Here is a 21,318-nt window from a genome sequence, read left to right as displayed (position 1 = left end):
CATCCTTTCTATTTTTACCATTTCCCATCTGAGGCAAATCATTTAAACAGAAGTGAAAGAAACAAAAAAAAAACTCAAAAACCAGAAATTGTAATTGTTTCAATTACTTGAGAATTACAGAGCATTGGGAGAGAGTCGGCCTTCTTTTACCATCAAAGTTATTTTAGGCACAGCCAAGCCACAGTGGTTTGCAAGCAACATTTTGTCTGCATTGAACCGATATCTAAATGGCAACTCTTGCAAGCTCAAGAGCATGTTAATTTGAAAGCGAGCTGGAACATGCAATTATTGTGCCTTGAGATTCGTTTTTGAACTTAGTTGGTAAAATATGTTGTTCACAGACGTTGAATCAATGCAAAAAGAACGAATTTTGCTGACTGTAATTTTTTTTCTGGCAGCCTGTATATTTTTGAATTAAATAACTAAAGCAGCTGTAATCTAGCTTTCATGTTGCATTCGTGATTTAAAGAAAGTTGAATGACCACTCCTCTGTGCTGGTAAATCGTTTAAATAATTTCGTGACGATTGTAAAATAGCTTCCATAAAACCTCCAATAAATAGCAATTTGCAACTTTCAAAAGCTGCTTAAAACTTACGAATAAAAAACATTAAAATTACTTGACCTTTGATGCTAACAAAAGAATAATTTTCCCGTTCAAGGCAAAAATATTCAATCCTGTATTTTGTAAAAACAAAGTAAGTCAATTATACGCTGTGTAAGCAATTTGCCAGTTGTTGTTGTTAAACGGTAGCTGGCCTATAAAGCTTCCTGGAATAAATTATTGCTTTTTCAGGCGAACCGTGACCATTGCATAGGTTAGTGTAGCATAAAGAAACAATGAAGCTAATGATTGCACTAACAGCTTTGACTTTAGTCGCCACCTTTGCACAAGTCGTAGACTCACGGGATACGCCGGCCATCTACATTGGTCCAAGGTCAGTGAAATTTAGTCTTTCGGTCATTTATCTTCGATCATCATTACGTGCAGCGCTGAGGAGCGTAGTTTGCGCAGCGGATGTAGCAATACAAAGTGTCATTGTCATTATGATGCACCTCTGAGATGCAACAGTTCAAAACACAAATTGTTAGGGGTCGTCGTCGTGTGAGCATCTGGGGCCAAGGGTCTATTCTTTTACCACCCCAGATTCACGATGTTCCCGGGTCACACTGGAAGGCTGCTAGAGAGCAGCCAGTCTTAAGGGTGTCAGGGATACCAGTTCTTAGGGATGTTCAACAATTGATTGACATTTATATATCGCCACATCCACAGTGCGAATTGTATTTCTCAACGCTATAGCTTACATGATGATGACCAAACGTGGATGGCCATAAGACATCGAGTCGTCACATTTCAAGAGCAGAAGATGTCGCAGGCCAACAAGTGGAACTGTTGCTTCTGTATTCCTGACTGCAGTTGATGGTTGAATATGTTTATAGCAGTGATGTCAGCATTGAACTTATTGTCGCTTCATAATTCGTTTTGGAAGACTTCCTAAGCGGTTCTATTCAGAATGATACTTTTGTGTTCGTAGTCGTACCAGTAAGTAATTTTATTATTTAGATAAATCGTTATAAGTTTTCTTTTGGTGAAATCATTATATTGTAAGTTTACTATAATGTACGCTGACCGTTATTATCTTTGCAGACGAACATGGAGTGGACGATATTTGCAGCCACGAATGGCACAGAGACCAAGGCGATATTATCAACATGATCGGAGAATTGTGCCTCGATATGTCGCCAAGCCTAGAAAATATCTCCCGGCTAAAAGAATTTCATCATCAATGACCATCCGCGACTTGTACAATAAACTACCTTACTCCTTATTCCAACGTCTTCTAGCAAATCAACCCATCAGGTGAGCCGGTGTTGTTTATGAATGTAAGTAACCATGTCTTTCATAACGTCATTCAGGTGGTGGGATGGTGCAGCGGATAAGGCGCTCGCTTTCCAATCAAACAATCTTGGTTCGACTCCCGGCTTAAGCTGGTTGTTGAAAAACACCGCTCACCTCTACCTAGGCCCTAGGTCCTAGGGTGTAATAAATTAGATGGGCGTCATTACTAAAGGAAAGGCGGCCGAGAGAAAGGAACTGGCCACCCTACTCTCGTTAGTTCCGAAGGCTTAGCATAATGAGAACCTTATCATTTCATCCCCGATGCTTGGATTCAAGTATGGGACTCACCTTTACCTTCATCAGTCCAGGACCATCAAGGGATACTCATAACATTTTAATCCAAAGATTTATGTTCCAGGAATTTTCTCAGGAACCTTAAAATAAATAAAACACTGCATATTGTTTAGAACCCTATTGTTTTCTTTAAAAATAACTTACCTGTGGACCTAATCCTAGACCTTACATTGGCACTAGACCCAAATAAACTTTTCAACGGCCCTGATCCCATATATTTCAACCACGTTTTAGTTGGTGCTTGACCCAGAAGTTACGAAACAATCAGAACACTTAGCGTAGCAGATGTAGAGACTAACAACATTTTTATTCAGGAGTAATGGATTGAGTTCAAGTTTAGTCCAACTTAAGTTATGTCCTGAGATAAGCTCCATCTCTTTGGATATATTACGAGATTTCATCCATAACTTTCCGGAAAAAGGATTCATTATTTTTGCTGAAAGTAAAACAACTTTTCAGCACTTTCCGTTGGATGCAAAATGCTTTACCGCAAAACATTACTCTCACATTGCGCAACTTAAAGTGTTAATTTTTTATCTGCAATAAAATCTTCAGCTAGCCACATCCAACATTCTAAAACTAAAAAGCAAAACAAAAATTACGTAAAATCCCTAACATGTTCGAGTAGTAGACCTACATTATAAAACTGCCAATAGTTACTAAGAGAAAATTATCTATCTATTATTTTGATAGTAACTTTATAAAATGGCACGTAACGTAATACAATACAATCAGAAACTTTATACTGTAACAAGAAGCTGAGAAGATGCTAATAATAAGATGATAAGAATACCAGTACAAATAAAGTGTAGTTCATAAAAAAAACTAAGAAACGACAACGTAATTAGAAACTCCTTATCTAATTAACAAACAAATGCAAATAAGATTTCCACACTAAATACTGCAATACTGAAACCTACCGGAAACTTAAATGTTGTACGACGTGTAAGAGTCAGGGTTGTTGAAAGGATACTTTGGTTCCGGTGTAACGGTCCAGGAATGATTGCAGTCCAAGAGTTACCAGAGTTGCCAAATATAAATAATTGTTTTTTATGAACATAATTGAAATTTCTACAGCTCAAAAAGTTACATTGACAATTTTAGGCATTAATTAATCTTAAATGAAATGGTATGCATTGGCTTGAGAGCAACTACTCAATTAAACTTAGTTGTAAATTTTTTGTTTTTGTATGGCTTTCAAAAGCGCCGGGTAGCTCTGGTTATTTGTGGTCTGACGTCATTTCTAGAGCGCCACGCTGCAGCAGCACGGTAATTTTTGGACCGCAGTAACTCCTGGACCGTTACACCGGTACTGATGAGATTCTCGGGCCAAAAATCAAGACACGTTCAAGAAAAACGCAATATGTTCCAAAAAATATGCGCTGAGTTTTTCAAGTTCCCAGGGGCCTTGAAAACTTGACGGGCCCTTAAATTTATCTCGGGTCGGATCCAAAAGTCCCTTCTGAACCACCCCTGTCAACGCCACTTCAAATAGTCGATTGTACAAATAAAATAATTAGTTTAATTCAACATGATTTAGTTTTGAGAAAATTGCAGTAAACACACGTCGACTCAACGTCAAATAACGCTAAAAAGTTTAATGAAGTCAAGGAAGTTGACATCTGTTAAAGCGGAGCTAGCGTTTCATTTCTGCGTCTAGGCTACCACATCTTTGTAACGTCAGTCCGACGACAACCATACCATCAATCCGATCGCAAGCATTTCAGCCAAGTTTTATTTGCTTGTTAACTTTTGCTCAGGGAAGCCAACAAACATTGTGCAATAAACTACCTTACTCCTTGTTCCGACGTTTTCTAGCAAAAAAAAAACATTGAATAAGCCAGTTTTCGTCGTTTTGAATCTAAGTTACCGCCTTTGCGGGTACCTGGCAGTCTTGCAAATAGAATTCAAAATTAGAGTTTATGGCTGATGTTTTCTTATGCTCCTTTTGATGCTGTATAGACCACAATCGTTTTGCTTTGAACCATAACCACTTTGTAGTAAAATGTAGAGATTTAAGTAAACTAACAGTTGAAACGTACACACTGAACTAAGTTTAAACCCTTGTCTATAGTAACTTCAACAACAAATGCCTTAGGTAAAACGAAAACCTTTCAATAAAAATTGAATACACTTGTTTTTCAATAGGAAAGCAAATTACCTAATGAACGTTGCTGAAATTCGATATTATCTCTCTGAGATGACTCGCTATACTTTTGACTAAAAAGCTCAAAAGCTGCTGGAACAATCCTAGCCCTTGCCTCAAACTTCGAATTGGAAGAACCAAAGTCGGAACGTTCCATTTTGACCTGGACGCTTTGCTATTGTGTTTTGCCAAAACGTTTAGTTATGTTTTGAACTTTCCTTTATTAGCGCACATGCTTTGCTGGGATAAACCGAGACATTGTTTTGTAGGGTACAAAAATCTGGTTATTCTGGAATTAGGTCTCGAAGAAGGTCTTCTACTGCTACAGCCATCAGACGAAGAAGAGCAAAACGGTGTCCATGGGAAAAAATTGGATCTCCAAAAATGACATTATTATTGACAACGCTGTTGGGGTATTACAATAAAGCCCAGCCTTATACAGTCAGTGATGTCATAGCTGGATCGGTAAGAAAATTGTTTATTTAATGTTTGCGATGTTTGGTTTGTTTTCTTGTCCAGGCTCACGCCAAGCAGTTGAAGATTTAGATTAAGTGGACCGAAAGGAAAATATTCGCGTTCACTTTTAGGCATGCATGTATGTGTCTATCCAAAGACACAGCCACTATGCCACATGCTTTTCAGCGGTGTCGAACCCGCTCCCATTCGAACGTCATACCAATGTACTCATGTTGATGGGAAAGAAATTCATTTATTTAGTCAAACTTAGCAGAACACATTTTGTCATAAAAAGTTGAGGGACCATGTGATTGGAATTGACTTGGTGGCAAGTGAGGTCAAATTTTACGTTGACTAAAACTCTAAGGTTTTACAATATCAATGTAAACCATAGACCGGCATGGAATATTAGAATAAAAAAATGACTTTTGGCAGAAAGTAATTTAATGTCTTAAGAAAAACATCAAAAAGGTAGCGTTCTACACTACTATATTTTTGCGACTCAGGTTTGGCTTAGTAAGACTGTACTTTTGGGTGGTAATTGCTTTCTATCGTTCGTCTGGCCGAGCAATCACGTGTATGTAATGTATTGATTTCTGAAAAACCTGCTGCTGTAGAGTCTTGAACGGGCTATAGAACGAACATAAAGCCTTGTATGGTTAAGTTATAAGTTGTCACGCGATAATGATCTACTCGCAGGAATAGGGGGTCATTTTCACACTTTTTTGTGTGTTTTACGTTGTTTTTAATTACAACAACAACAGTGGGATGGCGCAGCGGATAAGGCGCTCGCTTTTCAATCATGCAATCCTGGTTCGACTCCCGGCTTCAGTCGATTGTTGAAAAACACCGCTCACCTCTACGCAGGGTGTAAAAATATCTGAAGGAAAGGCGGCCGTGAAAAAGGAACTGGGCACCCTACTCTTGTTAGTGCCGAAGGTTTAGTCTAATAAGAACCTTATCTTCTCATCCCCCGATGCTTGGATCAAGTATGGGATTCACCACACCACATTACAACTACCAACCCAGGTCAAACAAAATCAATTTTTGGTTAAATAGTTTTTCAACTTTTATTAACAAATATTTCAGGTTAGGTTCTGCAAAAAGTGCAACAGGTATGGTTGCCGGCCAAGTCATCATGAAGTGAGCATGGACTTTTCAATAGCGCCCACTGACGGTTGCACTTCGGAAAGTAAATGCGAGTGCCTTGCTGTTGCAAATGTGAGTAAAATATATCAAATTTAATGCTTCAGAAACAATTCATTTTACCGATAGCAAGTTACTCTGTACGGAAGTGTAGTATAAAATATTTGCTACAGAATTTAACCCAATGTTTAGAATGTTGTGCTTATATTTCAAGCTTGTAATTGTTACAAAACAATGCTGCAGAACCCAGGAGTGAAATGCACTGGAAAAGGAGTCATACCGTATGGGACCAAGAACTTGACCGATCTTGTATTTGAATGTGACGGAGTTTCAGTCTTAGTAAGTCATTTGGTCTTTGAAATTAATTGATTGAATGCAACTTCAACTTGAGTCTAACAAAATCCTGTCTTTTTGATTCGGTAAACGTGGGTTCAATTCCACATTGAGTCATGGAAAGATTTGATAAAAATTGCTTTAAGTATGGTTCCTGCATAGCATTGGTGGAATGGATGACGATGACGCTATTCTGCCCACTTGTAATCTGTAGCTCAGTGGTTCTCCAACCATTGGCTGCCAAAGACTTTAACTCACTCATACAAAATCTCGATGTTTGTTTGTTTGTTTGAGAAACACTGCAATAATCTTAGGGATTAGGGTTGACAATGTAGGTTATTGGACGTAAAATAGCCTACGTGATATGGTCAAGGCTAAGTTAAGTACAAAAACACTTGTATATTCAGTTACAATGGCAATGTAGTATGTAGCAACGAAAATTGGCTTTTTTGCTTTCTTGTTTACTTAACTTTGAATCGCCAATCACAGGCGTTAGCCTGGATACGACAAAATATAAGGTTAACCATAATGACTAAACTATATTGTTGTGGTAAAAATAAATTGTGTAAATGAGTCAGTCACTGAAACTGTGTATTTTCTTTCAAGCGACGAGAACCAGAGGAAGAGATCGAAGTAAATGGAAGCGGGGAGGAAATTGAGCGTAGAGATCCTGATACCCCAAGTCAGACAAAACCAACAAAGAAACCGATCTATCCAATGCCTATATTTTTTGCGACCAACCGACCAATGCGACCAACAAATTTTGTTGGTCGCATCGACTTTGATCAGGAAGACTTGATAAAAGTTTAAAATCTTAATGGACGTCTTTAGCAAATTCAGCAGAACTTCTTTTACATCCCGCTAGCATTGCGTAGCCTAGATCCTTGATTTAGAAAAAAATTAAAATCTCTTGACGTCTGCAGAAAAACAAAGAGTTGACGAGGTTTAATTCTTTCTGCTGCCCTATGATACCAAAACGTGTATTGCAATTTTATGGATTTAAACTACAGTAGGCTATTGAGTTTCACTGTACGCTTGTAGATAATCATCTGGGTCGCCCATCTTTGTGTTCATGGGCCAACCCACAAGTCATGCACAAATTACCTTCTTTCTTTGTATCTATGGCACGAGTAAAAAAGCGCTGTTTATACTTTTGCATTGCGTCATCGTGAAAATAGATTTTTAACTCTACCAGCATTGTTTATCATAACGAACCTTTCCTACTGGGATAGCATTGGTATTGACATTTGAAAAGGATTTTTAAGAAGGCTTTCTCTACCACAACAAGGATCAGTTGGTTAAGCCTACGGGGGTGACGCAAAATAAACCTATCCTTCTAGCCCTCTTTTCAGGACCTGTCTGACGTGAGGACGTGACGTTATATGGTGCAAAAATATCATCAGCAGCAAATAAATATGGAGAGTATCAATAAGCAAAATTAGAGTATCAATAAGCAAAATTAAAGTAGGCTATAACATAGGCTACTGTTAAGTGGACACCGCAAAATGTAAAAACAACTCGAGAGGGACTGAAAAGATGATATCACAGCACAGATGACGTTGAAGAAAAGATTGCTGTCAATTGGATGAAAAACGCGAAAGATAGAATGGTGTGAAAGCACACGTGAAGGCCATCTGTTGGCAGTGGCAAGACTGATTGATAGTTCTGCTGTCAAACAATCAATCTTTTATTAAGCCCACGAGGAGATCAGTTTTTCTAAAAATATTCGTCTCGAAACCACAAAACAGCAAGTTGGTTGCTTTGATATGACGTCTCGGCATTTATGTACAACACAGCACAACGGTTCTGTTGTCTGTCTGGTGTCGTGCTATTTGTTGTTCGATTAGGCTTAGCCTATAATTAACTATCTACGCCGGGCAAATTAGGCTTACACACTTACCTTCGGACCTAACCACTAATTCAATTACCGTAGTGTAAGCTTTTACATATTGCATACCAGTATTGGGGTATATCGCTTATATAACCGACATCTCATAGCATTGTTGAGACCAGCAGTCGAAATACTTGGCAGGCTTTACTAGCTACTGTAGACGTATTCGGTATTTGTAATCTGCAGGTCGCTGCAGCAAATCAGGTTTATTAACCAATCAGAAGGAAAGATTTAAATTTGCTAATTGCAGTCATGCGACTCATGCACATTAGAAAGTAAATAAATTGAACCTTTCATCGTCTCCAGCGTGACCTAGAAGGTTAAGGAATAGTCATTTCGACGGTCTGGCTTCGGTTCCAACACCTGCTATTACTCTTTTTTCTGCAAGTAGGCTACCAAAAAAAATTCAAAGCAAGAATCAACAATCTTGCTGAGAAGGGTGACAATGACTGCAGTCAGTTGAGAAAAAAAATTGTCCTATATTTAAAACATCTCCCAGTCAAAACACTCTAGCAACATGCAAATTACGAATACTTAGTACGCCATGGACCTTCCGTAGTTAATTGGCCAATTAGTTGGCAAACCAACAGCCTACTTCTGGTGGGTCCAGGTTCAATTCCATATGAAGTCATACCACTACTTTCAGGATAAAGCCGACTGTGCTCTTTCCTGTGTGAAGTTGCGAAGTGAGTTATTAATCGTCTTTATGAGTTGAAACGGCTTCTGAGCAGTGTTTTTATCACGAAGAATAGCCTATTCCCCAAAAAAACTTCTTCGCAACACTTCACCAGTATCGAACCGGTGCCCTATCGACCGTCGTGCAGGTGCTTTCCCAACTCCGCTAGGGTTCGATAAACTCCAGTCCACACGTCAAAAGTACGGCATATGCATCTCACAAAATAAGCTTTCTGGATTCGGAGTTATGAAATCCCACAGTGAATAGCAAGTAGCTTTCTGACTACAGCAAGCAACAAACGTTTGGATTGATCTCTGCTTAGCATCATACCGCTGATGTCAGCAGCTCCGTAGATGAAACTATTGTGTTTTGGATAAAAAGTCGAAACAAACCGGAGTAAGTATGAGCTCCGCCGCCCCGATAGCTCAGTTGGTTAGCGCGTGACTTCTGGAACGAAGAAGCTTCAAGATCAAGCGGCGCTAGTTCGACTCTCGGGGCGTGCGCTTGAACAACGCACGTTAGGACTGTTCTCCATTCAGCGGCATCTAATGGATGGAATAATTCCCCAGCAACAAGACTTCAACATTCAGAAACTTCACTCTGTCAATCTCGGTAACCGGCCCTGTGTCAGTGATTCAAAGCCTCTGCAAGTATGCGAAACTGCCAGGATTAAGCTCTGCAAGAACCTTTCCCAGTCCGAGGATAAAAATTCAATCAATCAAGCTCAGTGACGATCGGTGAGGGAAAGCAAGGAAAGCAGTGCTTACCTGAGCGAAAACTATGCAAAGTAGGCTATAATGACTGAATTCTAGGTTTAACTTCTTATTATTTTTATCATGTCTATTTTAACTTGAAAATTACTGTAGGCTATTCGTGACTAGAATTACTCGTAACGCTTGTGAGTAGTCTAAATCCTCACCAAACCGCATGTCTTGCCTATAAATGCCAATTAACGCAAACGCTTCTGTCAGAAACAATCACTGAGGCTCTAGGTAAGCAACTATCAAAGTTGCTTACCCAGATTCAAAAATGTCAAAAAACGCCTTCGTTTTATCCAATCATCACTCGTTTTGCAAAACGTCACCAGCTGCTTAGCCAATCAGATGTGTTATGGTGAGTCTTGCTTTCCCAGTGACGTCAATGCATACATTCGCTAGAGCGGCTAGACTAACTCGTCAGAATGGTGCTCGTCACGGTACACAGCACAAGCATCATAATGCCGAAATAATTGTTGCTGTTTTTTGATGTCTCCTCGCCATGTACTGTACTTTAGCCTACTAGCTTTCATAGTTATGCCTTTGCCCTTTTTACAGCGTTGATGTAACGTTACTTCGCCAATAAACGTTCAGGCGCGGCTGCAATATTTAGTTTGTTAAGCTTCTATACGCAGGAGGCAAACTTATCCAGCTTTTTGTACAAATTGCTTGCGGTTGTAATGTTTAGACCTAAGTGTTGGTTTTTGTAGTGTAGGCCTAACTGAATATCTGAGAATGAATGAACATTCATGACGAATTAAATATTTAGACAACTATTATTCCATGTTTAACACTGGATTTTGGTCCTGCAACGTTAAAATTAAGATTGTTCATGACTTCTAAACATTAAATGGATGTATGATCACGACATAGGCGAAGCACAATTTGACAGATTTTTATGTTTGATTTGTTTTGAAAATGCTCTCAGAGCGCACCAAATTGGAAGTGTTTTTCAAAAATTTCTGGGGGAGGCCCCCCAGACCCCCCGAAGGTTACGCCCTTCGTGCCTAGGCCTACTACCTTGCTGCAGCATATTTACAAGTTGCTTTCCCAACGGTTTAAGCCACCGAACGTCACTGATCAAGCTTCAACTTGTATTTTACGGCTTTGATGAACAATAGCCCACAGTAGAACTCGGCTATAATAAAATTCCGGTAAAGTGACACTTTTGAAGGTCTCTTCAGGTGTCACAATAGGCGAATTCTATCATGTTAAAGGGGCTAACTGCTTCAATACCAGCAAACAGGGATTCTAGTTCACATAATCGTGGCTGCTGCAATGAACCCAAGAATTGATTGATTGATAGAAAGAAGAATGAAGAAGAAAAGTGCATGTAGTTAAAAGTTATACAATATATTTCTACACTGTAGGCCTACAGGCCGTTCACAACCGGACTGTGATGGGTACGGTAACTAGATGTGGTAAAGAGAACTTCCAGCATGGAACGCGAAAGTTATCACACGTTTTGCGATGACACGGAAACATTTAAATCTAAAGCAATTGCGCCAATCACAAGACCGTTGAACGAGTGCTTAGGAACCGGTGGGAACTACAGGCAAAGACCTCTCTCTAACAAGACACTTACGAAAAGCAGGTCATTACATCAAGAATGCAGGAATTACAAGTAAAATTCTCGGCCATTATAACTATCCCAGCATAGGTCGAACGTACCTCTAGCAAAGATAGTGGCCATGTAATTCAACCTCAATAAAAAAAACATTAAAAGCATTCCTAACCAGATAAATAAGCAACTACTGCGGTCATTGACACGGGATATATACACACAAGAAATGATCAGCTGCATAGAATTGTTTTGATCCCATAAAATTAATGAGGTGACGAATAGGCAATACTGGTTGAAATTAAATGAAACCCACTTGTCGTGTTCATACTATATGATTAATTGATTATGCAACCGTGAGCAAACACATAATAGTAGTCTATTCAGAAACACGAACTACGTGTCATATTAACAATCTAACAACTTAAATACTGTGTTGTTCTTATAAGTGCACCCGTAAAAATCTAACAACAGAAAAGACAACGTTCCTACATAAATGGAGACGTGGGAGCGTGCAATACAAGACATCTGAGCATGAACAACATTCAAAGACAGGATAAGGATAGGACAATGTAGCAAACTATAGCCGCTGGCCCTAGTTGCTTAGATGGCGTCCCAGCCAACAAATCAGTGCTTTTTTACATTGATTTAACGTCTGCAAACATTAAATCAATTTAAAAACGCACTAATTTGCAGGGTGGGGTACGTTGGATCAATATACAAGCAAAGTTTTGACGTCCCTTAACATGGAATTGAAATGGTGACAAATTTGCAGCCAGCAAATCAACTTTCTTTACATTGATTTAGCGTCTGCAGACGTTGAATCAATGTAAAAATAAATTGTTTTCTTGCTGAGTTACAGCACAGCAAACGCGAATAAAGTTTATAAACGCCACTTGAAAGTCAACTCTTTTGTACCGCAAGCATGGAAGCAGAAGCGAATCTATGAATTGAAACACTTTCGTAAGTGTCTGGTGTCTCATGGCAAAGTGCAATCGATTACATGGAAAAAGACTAACGCTCGGTGGTTGAAGATTTGAAGGCAAGCCAGGCCAGCAAATTAGTCGGTTTTTACATTGGTTTGACGTCAACAGAAGTTGAAAAAGCGACTGATTCGCTGACTGGGGGAATTCAACCTTCGTGTCCACCTTCATTAAATATTTTATGGAAGACACAGTCGCATGCTCTCGATGGATGTCAACGTTCTTTCGAGTGTTGAGCAGTAGCTCTCACCACTCGGCAAAGCATGAAAACCAACCCAAATGTACCACGCGGCATGAAAAATAATTAGCTAAGCATAAACTAAAACTTCATGACGTCATCACCTTTCCAAGGTCGCCGGGACGCGCTTCAGCTCAAGAAACTATTAAAGTCATTGAAACACGTTTGATGCACTTGAAGCATTCATTGGCTAAGAACTTCATCGATCGCAGAATTAAGTCTCAATCCTTTCGTCCATGCGGCGGGAATATCTTTGCCGGTTGCACCACGTGAGGCGCCAAGGAGTGCACCTAATGCGGATCCTCGATGGCAGTTTTCACCTTGAAAATAACATTCAAGGAGATAAGTATAAGAAACATAGCCCTTCTACTTACATAACAGAAGGCAGCAGGCACTATCGTACGCAGGGGGGGGCCATTGGGCCATGCCCCCCCCCCCCTTAAAAATGTTTTAGTAGTTAACGACGTAGATTAAGGCATTTAATATGTTTTGGATTGCACTGTCAGAGCAATTAACAATGTTGTTCTATAGACTAAGCTAATACGAAATACATGGCCCAATCCACCAACCCCACCCCAGGTATGCCAATGTAGCACAGTGTTCTGTAAGCCTATTATAGTGAGAAAAAAATGGATAAAGTCTAAACTAAAACCATACTGGGATATCATGAAGACGTCTGGGATATCAATGGCCAGTGGCGTAGCCAGGGGAGGTTTGGGGGTTACAACCCCCCCTTTGGCACGCGTGTGACATCACGACATTGAAAATCATGCCTTCAGTCTCTTTATGCTTGGGAATGATGCTTTCAGTTTAACTTGCCTAATTTTAAACAAAACTGCATTAAAAGAGCGAGTTTTGCCAATACCAAACATTGAAACATCTCAGCAAGGAATTAGCAACAAGAAAACATAGAGACTTAGCTTTATTTCCGAAAAATGCCGAAGAAAACATTATCTTATCCTTTTGCTATGCCACCTGACAGCACCATTTTACAGGAATATTCATACCCACATTTTTGTTGAAAATGCTCTCAGAATGCACTAAATTCAAAGTAATTTTCAAAATTTTTTGGGGGAGGCCTCCCAGACCCCCCGCCGCTGGGTGTCCTCTCAGGCAAAAACGCTGTCGGGCTTCGCCCGTCGTTGTCAAACCCCTCCCTTTACAAATTTATGGCTACGCTACTGTCAATGGCCCCCCCCCCCCCTTGACAAAATCCTGCGTACGCCACTGGCAGCAGGTATATTTGTATCATATGCAATCATGCATGCAACTGATTCATGTGAGTACGATGTAGTTCACATTATTGATTCACAACCTTTTTTCACTCACTATTTATAAACCTCCAAAAATGGTGGCAAACACATATACTTCTTACTAACATAACGTGCATTACATAACATATACTGGCTATACGTGGTGACTTATTTAAGTTATACAGAACCAATTGAGGCGTAAAAGTATGTTCAGGTTTATTTGATCCACTTGGCATCGTCTCACGCCAGCTTTGGTACAGGTCTATCCGGCGCGTCGTGGTGAGAAGGTCTGTCCGCGTTCGATCGAAAGGACGTGGGATCGACACCGCTCTAGAGCACGATGTTGTGTCTGGGCAAAGACACTTAATGGCAAGCCAAAATAAGGGGAGCAGCTGACTCAGACTATAATGTCCCTTCGCTACTTCCTGTTGTATCGTATCTGTGATCGCAGTGTAGCCTACTCTATGTTGTCGCAATGGGCGCAAAAGAAAACGTGATGCTGATTATTCAGGTTTTGATTTAGTTAAAAAAAAAACAAAGTTGAAGCACTGGTTACGAAATTTTACGAAAAGTTACAACTCTCACCTCCAACGTTGACATTTGTAAGGATTCCATTCTCGAAATCGTCATGATAGTATCGCGCGATGAACAGCAGCACAGCGTACGAGCCGTGGATGTAACACGCGATGCCCAGCTGATTGCAAACGCGTTGAAACCCGGACAGCTTGTCTGCGGAACTGGACAATAAAATCAGGTTGAAGCTCTTTCTTTTGCCCAACGATGTATCAATATTTTTTCGCGTTTCTGTCAGAAAATTTCTATGGGCATGGTTTGAACAAGTGATGCAAAAGCCCTTATACAATGTGGTCAAACGCAAAAGTAGAGATCCGTGCTAGAAATCGAAGTTCGTAATTTTTTTCAAGCTGCTTGCGAAAGATTTTTGGCACCTTGCAGGCACGTATGTTCCTGTGCCACAGAAACTAAATTTATGGCGCACAAATGGGAATTAAAATGTGAATTCCCACTAGAACCGCGTATCAAAAGTTCTACTGGTATCGAACTAACAGCCGAACACACACACATTGATACGTAAACTCAAATAAACGTAACGTGATAAGCAACATGTTAAGTTAAAGCCCTGAAGCCATTACTTAAGTCTAAAGTTCATATTCGGTTGTGTGGTGCCAGATAATACAAAACAACGCCATGGTAATTTAAATCTCGAAAGGCGCACAGATGACCAGTGCGTGAAAATAATTACCTTTCAAAAAACTTAAGAAGGTCAAAATTTTGTTTCAAGAGCAAACTTTAAACTGTCAACCTCAGTCACCAAGGCAAATGTCAATTGTTCAAAACTTCTCTGTAACCTAATGTGTCCAAGATTGAGCTTGAAACGACTGTACCCCCTTTTAAGGTTATATAACATTACAGTCAAACAAAAACGGTATAGAATAGCACTTAAAGTCTCATGTGAATGTACAGTTGTGAATACAATGCCCGGATATAAACTGGGAAAAGCAGTGGGGAGCCGTAAGTGTCAAAGTTGATGTATCTAACATGAGAACCTGCCATCCTTATTATGCTATTTGCAATTTATCGTATCTGTACAGTACAGCCTTTTTCTCGCCAACGAAAACTAATAAACTAAACTATTCAGAGCAACCGATGAAGCAAGAATCAAACCACAATAATACAAAACACCAACTGAAAGCTTGATGAAGATTTTGGCTTTTACCATTCACTTACTCATTGATAATTTTATCAAACTTCTTCAGCATCGCTTTTCCAGGCGCGCCGAGATGCTTCGTCAACGCTTTTTCTGCCTCTTCCCGCAAAGAGCCTCCTCTGACCACCGAGTGCAAGACTTCTATGTAGCTGTTCATTGGGTCAATGATCTCCTCTACTGGATGGGTGAAACTACAAAGATTAATTCTTCATCAGTTTCAACAGTTCTCTTAACATTCGTTACTCGAGTTAGAACTGTCAGCAAAAAAAATAAAGAATGAAGTAGAAAAGTAACGCTTTAGCTTGGTTTTGAAGAAAAAGATATTGTAAACGTGAACGGGTTCGCAAGCCAAATGCTAACCACAAGCGACAGTACAAGTGAGTACAGACAAGCAGTTATATAGGTGGCAGAACTGGTCTTTTTTGTATGAAGTTACGTTTATAGACGTTGAATTTATGCAAACAAGTCAAATTTTGGCAGCCAGGTAACAATCTGTTAACGCTATGACATCATTGTTAACGTTATGACATCATTGTTAACGTTATGACATCATTGTTAACGTTATGACATCATTGCAAACCTGTAGAACATTTCCGCGATTTTCTTAACTTCTTCCACAGGTCTGTGGATGTTGTGGAGGATGATTGGTGTGGGAACGACGAACGAACCGATCACTCCGAGCTGCTTGTCGGGTGGCTGGATAATAAACATGGTGATGTAATAATGGAGGATGTCATATAAACAATGCAGTGATGTCCATTATCAGACCAATTTCAAAATGAAATTGTCACAATTGGAATAAGTGTATTGCATCGTTTTCAATTTTGTATTCCAAGCAGTTTACCCAGGAAAGATCGTATCATATATGGTCGCAGGCTTTATCAAAATACAAACAGCATCGCTTCGTGTGCAAACAAGTGCAAAACTTTACACAATGCCGATTCAAACAAAATGATTTATTAATGAATTTTTGTAGTGTATGTACAAATCCTAGATCAGGAAAGTAACAATAATGATTATTATGAATGTCAAGCAACAACCATTCAAAGGCATCTAATAAATGCAAATTACACTAACAGCCCCAGCGGAATAATCCATTGCACACTAAATAAACACTTAACAAACCACTGAAGCATGCATATGCGGCATATTGTTGAACCTTATACGGTGACGATCGAAAGACACCGCACCCACACAATGCATGCGGTTGTGAAGGCAACAATCCAGTGGTGAGGCTTCACGCATGACACGCACCTTTGCATATAGTCGCTCCGATCGTGACGTCATGAAGCGATGGAGCGATTCTTGCTCTGTCGGTCGATCAGCGACAACCCAGTCAGAGAAGAAAGCCCTACACCGCCCGATGTTAATGTCTCGTATACATTGCAGAAACAACGCTACAACTTTATACATGACATACACAGTGTTACATACACAGGTCAAAATACTTTCCTTCGTGTCACGTTTGTGATACAAGCATGATAGATCATTGCAATTAACTCAAAATAACGCATGCATTAAAAATGCAAAGTTTTAAGTCGGAAAAAGCGTTCGTTAATACTTATAAGCAACATCAACCTCAGAAAACTACGTATTTTACAAGAGGAATTTCTTTGGAAAATAAAATGTTGACTGGGATGGCGCAAGGCAAACGAACGAAAGAAAAACAAAAAAAATAACAACGGAATTATTAATAAAAACAAAAGACAAAACAAAATGGAAGAAAACTATAAGGAGGTAACGGTTGATCAAACACGATCAATCTGTTAAAGAAGAAAAAATTTTACTTAACGATTCTTCTACCTGTGCCATGATTCCGCGTATGTGTCATTGTGCGTGCCAGGCGTAGTCATGAATTTGATGTAGTCAGAAAAGACACGTTTTATCGTATCATCATCACTCATGAAAGAGTCACACCCTCGCAGAGTCTTCATCACTTGCAGAGCACAATGGCAGTTAAGTGTGTTGTCTCCAGCCAGCATCCCTGTGGAAGTAGAAAAAAACTTATAAAACCAAAAAACCTGCGTCTTTTTTTAACATTCTTAACCAAAATTTTGCACTAGACACGTTCGCTTTCAATATCTTGAAAGTCGAAAGGTCAACGCGGCTCGTCCAAAAATAAATAAGCCCAGACATAGTTGCGATGTTATGATTAGCTATTGTTAAACAAAAGCAGCACTTTCTGTAACATTAACAATTGCAATTAAAAATTATGGAATTTGCAAACACTTCCATAGTTTCTTTCTGTTTATTGTGATTGTGAAGTTGGATCGAAATTTGTGATCGAACACAAACATATCCAAGAAAGTTTAAGACAAATAATTTACCTTGGTGATAATGAGTCTTTTGAGCACCATCACTCCAAGCCGCCAATTTATCATGCAGAATGACATGTCCAATCACAGCTGGAGCAGCTTTCTTATCGCGGCGACCACTTCCCCCTAAAAGCAAAAGAAAGATAAAGAGCCAGAGATGTCTATTGTCTATTTGAAATTTTACTTATTCAGTCGACGAGAAAATTTTTCAAGACCCAAAAAAATGCAATTTAAGTTAAAGTTTTTAATATTTGCACTAACTTTAAAAATATGTTTAACTTATGAACATCTGGTTTAAAGCTGACTCAGACAATTTACTTCAGTACTTTTAAACATGACTTTTTAGATACTGGTACAAATATAAAAGATTAATCAAGAAAATCACACAAGACAAACAAGTTTCATGGTTGTGAATATTGTTCAGTGTGAATAACACCAGCAAGCTGTTGTAGTGTTGCATAATAATAGCAATCGATCTATTTGTGAATATTATTATCAAATCAATGTTGCATTCGAAACAAACAAAGCTAACATTAACGAGATGATGTCTTATGAAGTTATGAGCGAGGTTTCATATAATTAATTGTGTTTCTAAAACCACCTGCAGTATAGGCTAATAAACTTTGTCATATTCCAAAGCTGATAGTGACATAACATTGTGAAAGCTGCGTACCAGTGTTTGACTCTTTCAAGATGCTTGTTGGATGACTATCTTTCGGCTTCTCGTATTTATTTATCCAGCCTTTAAAATCTTCCTTTATTCTAGCCACGTCATAATACCAATGCACCGGCATTGCAGCTGCATCGCCAATGAACATCCCTGCAATTATGACATGATAGTGACACAGATTTAGCCAGAAGTCATCATAGAAATATGATTGTGTGAAACAATGCAACATTAAAAGTGAACAATTTAAGTTCAAAATTAGTGTAAGTGAATTTTAGCTCAGATCCAGGTCCTCACAAGAAGAAGATCAAACAAAAAATTGTAAACAGTAACTATGGTGAAGCATAACATAAAAAAGTCTTATTTCTTGCAATATAACAAGCAACTTATCTTCGTAAAAAATTGAATGAGGCTTAAAAATAAAATGGCTGGAATGCCTGGTTAAGCTAAATCAAAAAACAAAGAGCCTAAAATACCCAAAATATAGATACCACTAAACTCATATTCAGCAAACGTTTTGAAAACTATATTGTCTTGATCTTCAGTGCTATAACTATGGCTATAAATAAGCCTGTTCACCATTCACCAATCTTGTTCAATAACATGAGACGCTTTTCTGGTGTTACAAATTAAATTAAACTCTCACGAAATGTTTCAAGATGATTCTGGTTTCTGCCACAATGGTTTCTGTCATAGTTAAGTACCGTAGTCTTTTCCTGAGGTAGCCCACTGAGGAAGTCAGTTGTAACTGATTAAATTGAAACACTTTGTGATAGTTTAGCTAAGTTTACACCAAAAGATTATATCATGCTATTGAACTTATCTTTGTGGTGAGTGAACAGAAAATTATATTATAATATATGGTTTTATGAGCAGGGATCTGTCGTAGCCTTTGCATGATGATAAAATATCTATATATATTAGCCTACTGCTATCTTGCAATAAGTTTGTCAACTTTTAATACAGGCTTCTCACTTCAAAAAGTGTCAATCCTTATAGACCGCTTGCTTTAGCAAAGTGCATGATATATATATACTTCCTTCTTGTATAAGTGGAATCATATTTTACGTTAACATGAAAATTAATCTTGTATTCCTAATTTGGGATTGCCAAAAGTCACAAGTGCAACAAGTTTTTTACCATGTGTAATTCAATATATTTCAACAGATAAAAGTGTATGTCCGGCAGATAAAACTTTATGCCAAATTAATGACTAGGCCTACCTGTAACATTGCTTTGAAAGTTATGCTAGATGGTTAGAAATGTCCATTAGGTCAATGATTAAGCACTCGACTCAAGATCATGTGACGCTGGTTCGGCTGTGCTCTTGAGTAATGTATTTTAGAATTGCTCTCCATTTAGCAGCACCTAGTTGATGGAATTAATCCAGGCAACAATATTCCAACAAATGAAAACATAATTCTGTCAAGCTCGGCAGCCAGCCCTGCATCAAAAGTCTCTGCAAGTATGTGAAACTACCACCAATAACCTATCAAAAGCTTTGTCAGTCCGAGGATAAAGTTCATAACCAACTAATTAAATTAAACACTTTTAATTGAAATACGGTACTTCTTCACTCACCTTTATAAGCTTGAATTACAGCATTTCTGATGACAGAAGAGCCAGCCATTATTCAATGCACTGGAGCAGTTAGTTTTATGAAATAAGTTACTTAACTTTAAAACATCAGATCAACGTTAAAGCTCTGAGTAAATAACCAAGTTAACTTTTTACTAACTTAGCCCAGTATTTCTGTTAATAGTAACAGTGTGATCAACAAATATTTTCTTGGAAGACAATCTGAATCATAAGATACGGTACAGCAAATTTCTACTACACACAAATTTAGGTTGCAAAATGGAAATAAAATGGCGATAATCCGATAAAACAAGAAAAGATGAATAAGACAATGACAGTACTAATGTTTTATTTTTAGCTTGCTGCAATAACGCACAGTGCATAAATGCAAAGCAGCAAAAGGATATGAAGCCATTAAATAATCTGCTTCCACTCTTTTGACAGCCCCATTATGTTGCTTGCTGAGACACAGTTGCATGCTCTAGCTAGAGAGGTGTCGAACTGACGTGCTTTTAAGATCACACAGATGGCTCACTACTGAGTGGACAAGGTTGTTAGCAATACATTATTGTACACAAATCTGCAGCAATGCCACAAACTAAATGATCTATTAATCCACACATCAGTGCAAACCTTCTATGCATTTGAAAAGTCTGCAATCTCTAAGCAAGTAGGTACAGTATGGTACTTAGAATAAATGCAATGCACCATATCAGGTATTGTGGAAATAATAACCTGTGTTTGCATATTGTGTATTATCCATTACACATATGCATTGCACTCAGTGCTTCATAAGACTAACAGTTCTTCACTTTTAGATATATTGGTATTTGAACATATCGCTGTATGTCAACCAGACATCTGTTGACAAGGGCCGGGGAGCACTTTTTAAACCCAAACCTAACAACTAAAAGTGCAATTAAAGAGCACATCGCCTCTTGTGAAGCGCGCACTGACAATGTCTCCATCGACCAATTTAAAATCATCTCTCGAGGCAGATCTGATTTTCAGACTAAGATCATGGAAGCCTTAAGAATCAAACGTAAAAATCCATCTCTCAACCGGCAGTTATTCGCCTGTGGCTCATCGTTCCTTTTGTGTGTGTTCTAATTTTTTTTGTCCAACGCCTGTAGTTTACACCTCATGTGATCTGTTTCCCACTGCATAATTTACTCGCAATCATTTGTTCCGTTTGTGCTTTCAGTCCAGTGTCGTTACAGTTACAGTGCATAGTCAAATTTATCTTACGATTTTTCATTTTATGTATTGCAGATTTAATTCCTGATGAGGACACACGTACCGGTACGTGTCGAAAACGTTTGAGTTTATTTTATTTAATTATGTTATAATATATTTTGTGTGAAATAAAGTATGCTAAACCCGCTAAAGTTACTATGTTTTA

The 21,318-nt window shown here is 38.7% G+C and overlaps 2 protein-coding genes across 2 annotated transcripts; one reads left to right on the top strand and one right to left on the bottom strand.

Annotated features, from left to right (window-relative positions):
• The first annotated feature begins 798 nt into the window (after window positions 1–798).
• Window positions 799–7,470, top strand: LOC145765298 (uncharacterized). The gene is made up of 6 exons (XM_082577100.1): window positions 799–936; window positions 1,647–1,859; window positions 4,608–4,803; window positions 5,884–6,015; window positions 6,184–6,279; window positions 6,880–7,470. Exons 1-6 carry the CDS (start codon window positions 839–841, stop codon window positions 7,081–7,083), a joined length of 939 nt encoding a protein of 312 aa, XP_082433226.1. The 5' UTR covers window positions 799–838; the 3' UTR covers window positions 7,084–7,470.
• A 3,916-nt stretch (window positions 7,471–11,386) lies between these two features.
• On the bottom strand, window positions 11,387–20,079 carry LOC145765297 (uncharacterized). The gene is made up of 9 exons (XM_082577099.1): window positions 19,920–20,079; window positions 18,345–18,491; window positions 17,684–17,797; window positions 17,160–17,340; window positions 16,611–16,707; window positions 15,937–16,052; window positions 15,377–15,547; window positions 14,216–14,367; window positions 11,387–12,697 (listed from the first exon to the last, which is right to left on the bottom strand). The coding sequence occupies exons 1-9, from the start codon at window positions 19,966–19,968 to the stop codon at window positions 12,561–12,563; spliced, it is 1,164 nt and encodes a 387-aa protein (XP_082433225.1). The 5' UTR covers window positions 19,969–20,079; the 3' UTR covers window positions 11,387–12,560.
• Between the last annotated feature and the right edge of the window lie 1,239 nt (window positions 20,080–21,318).

This window comes from Aplidium turbinatum, chromosome 2, assembly GCF_918807975.1.
Source record: "Aplidium turbinatum chromosome 2, kaAplTurb1.1, whole genome shotgun sequence".
Classification (NCBI taxonomy): Eukaryota; Metazoa; Chordata; class Ascidiacea; order Aplousobranchia; family Polyclinidae; genus Aplidium; species Aplidium turbinatum.
This window is presented reverse-complemented; position numbering and strand designations above follow the sequence as displayed.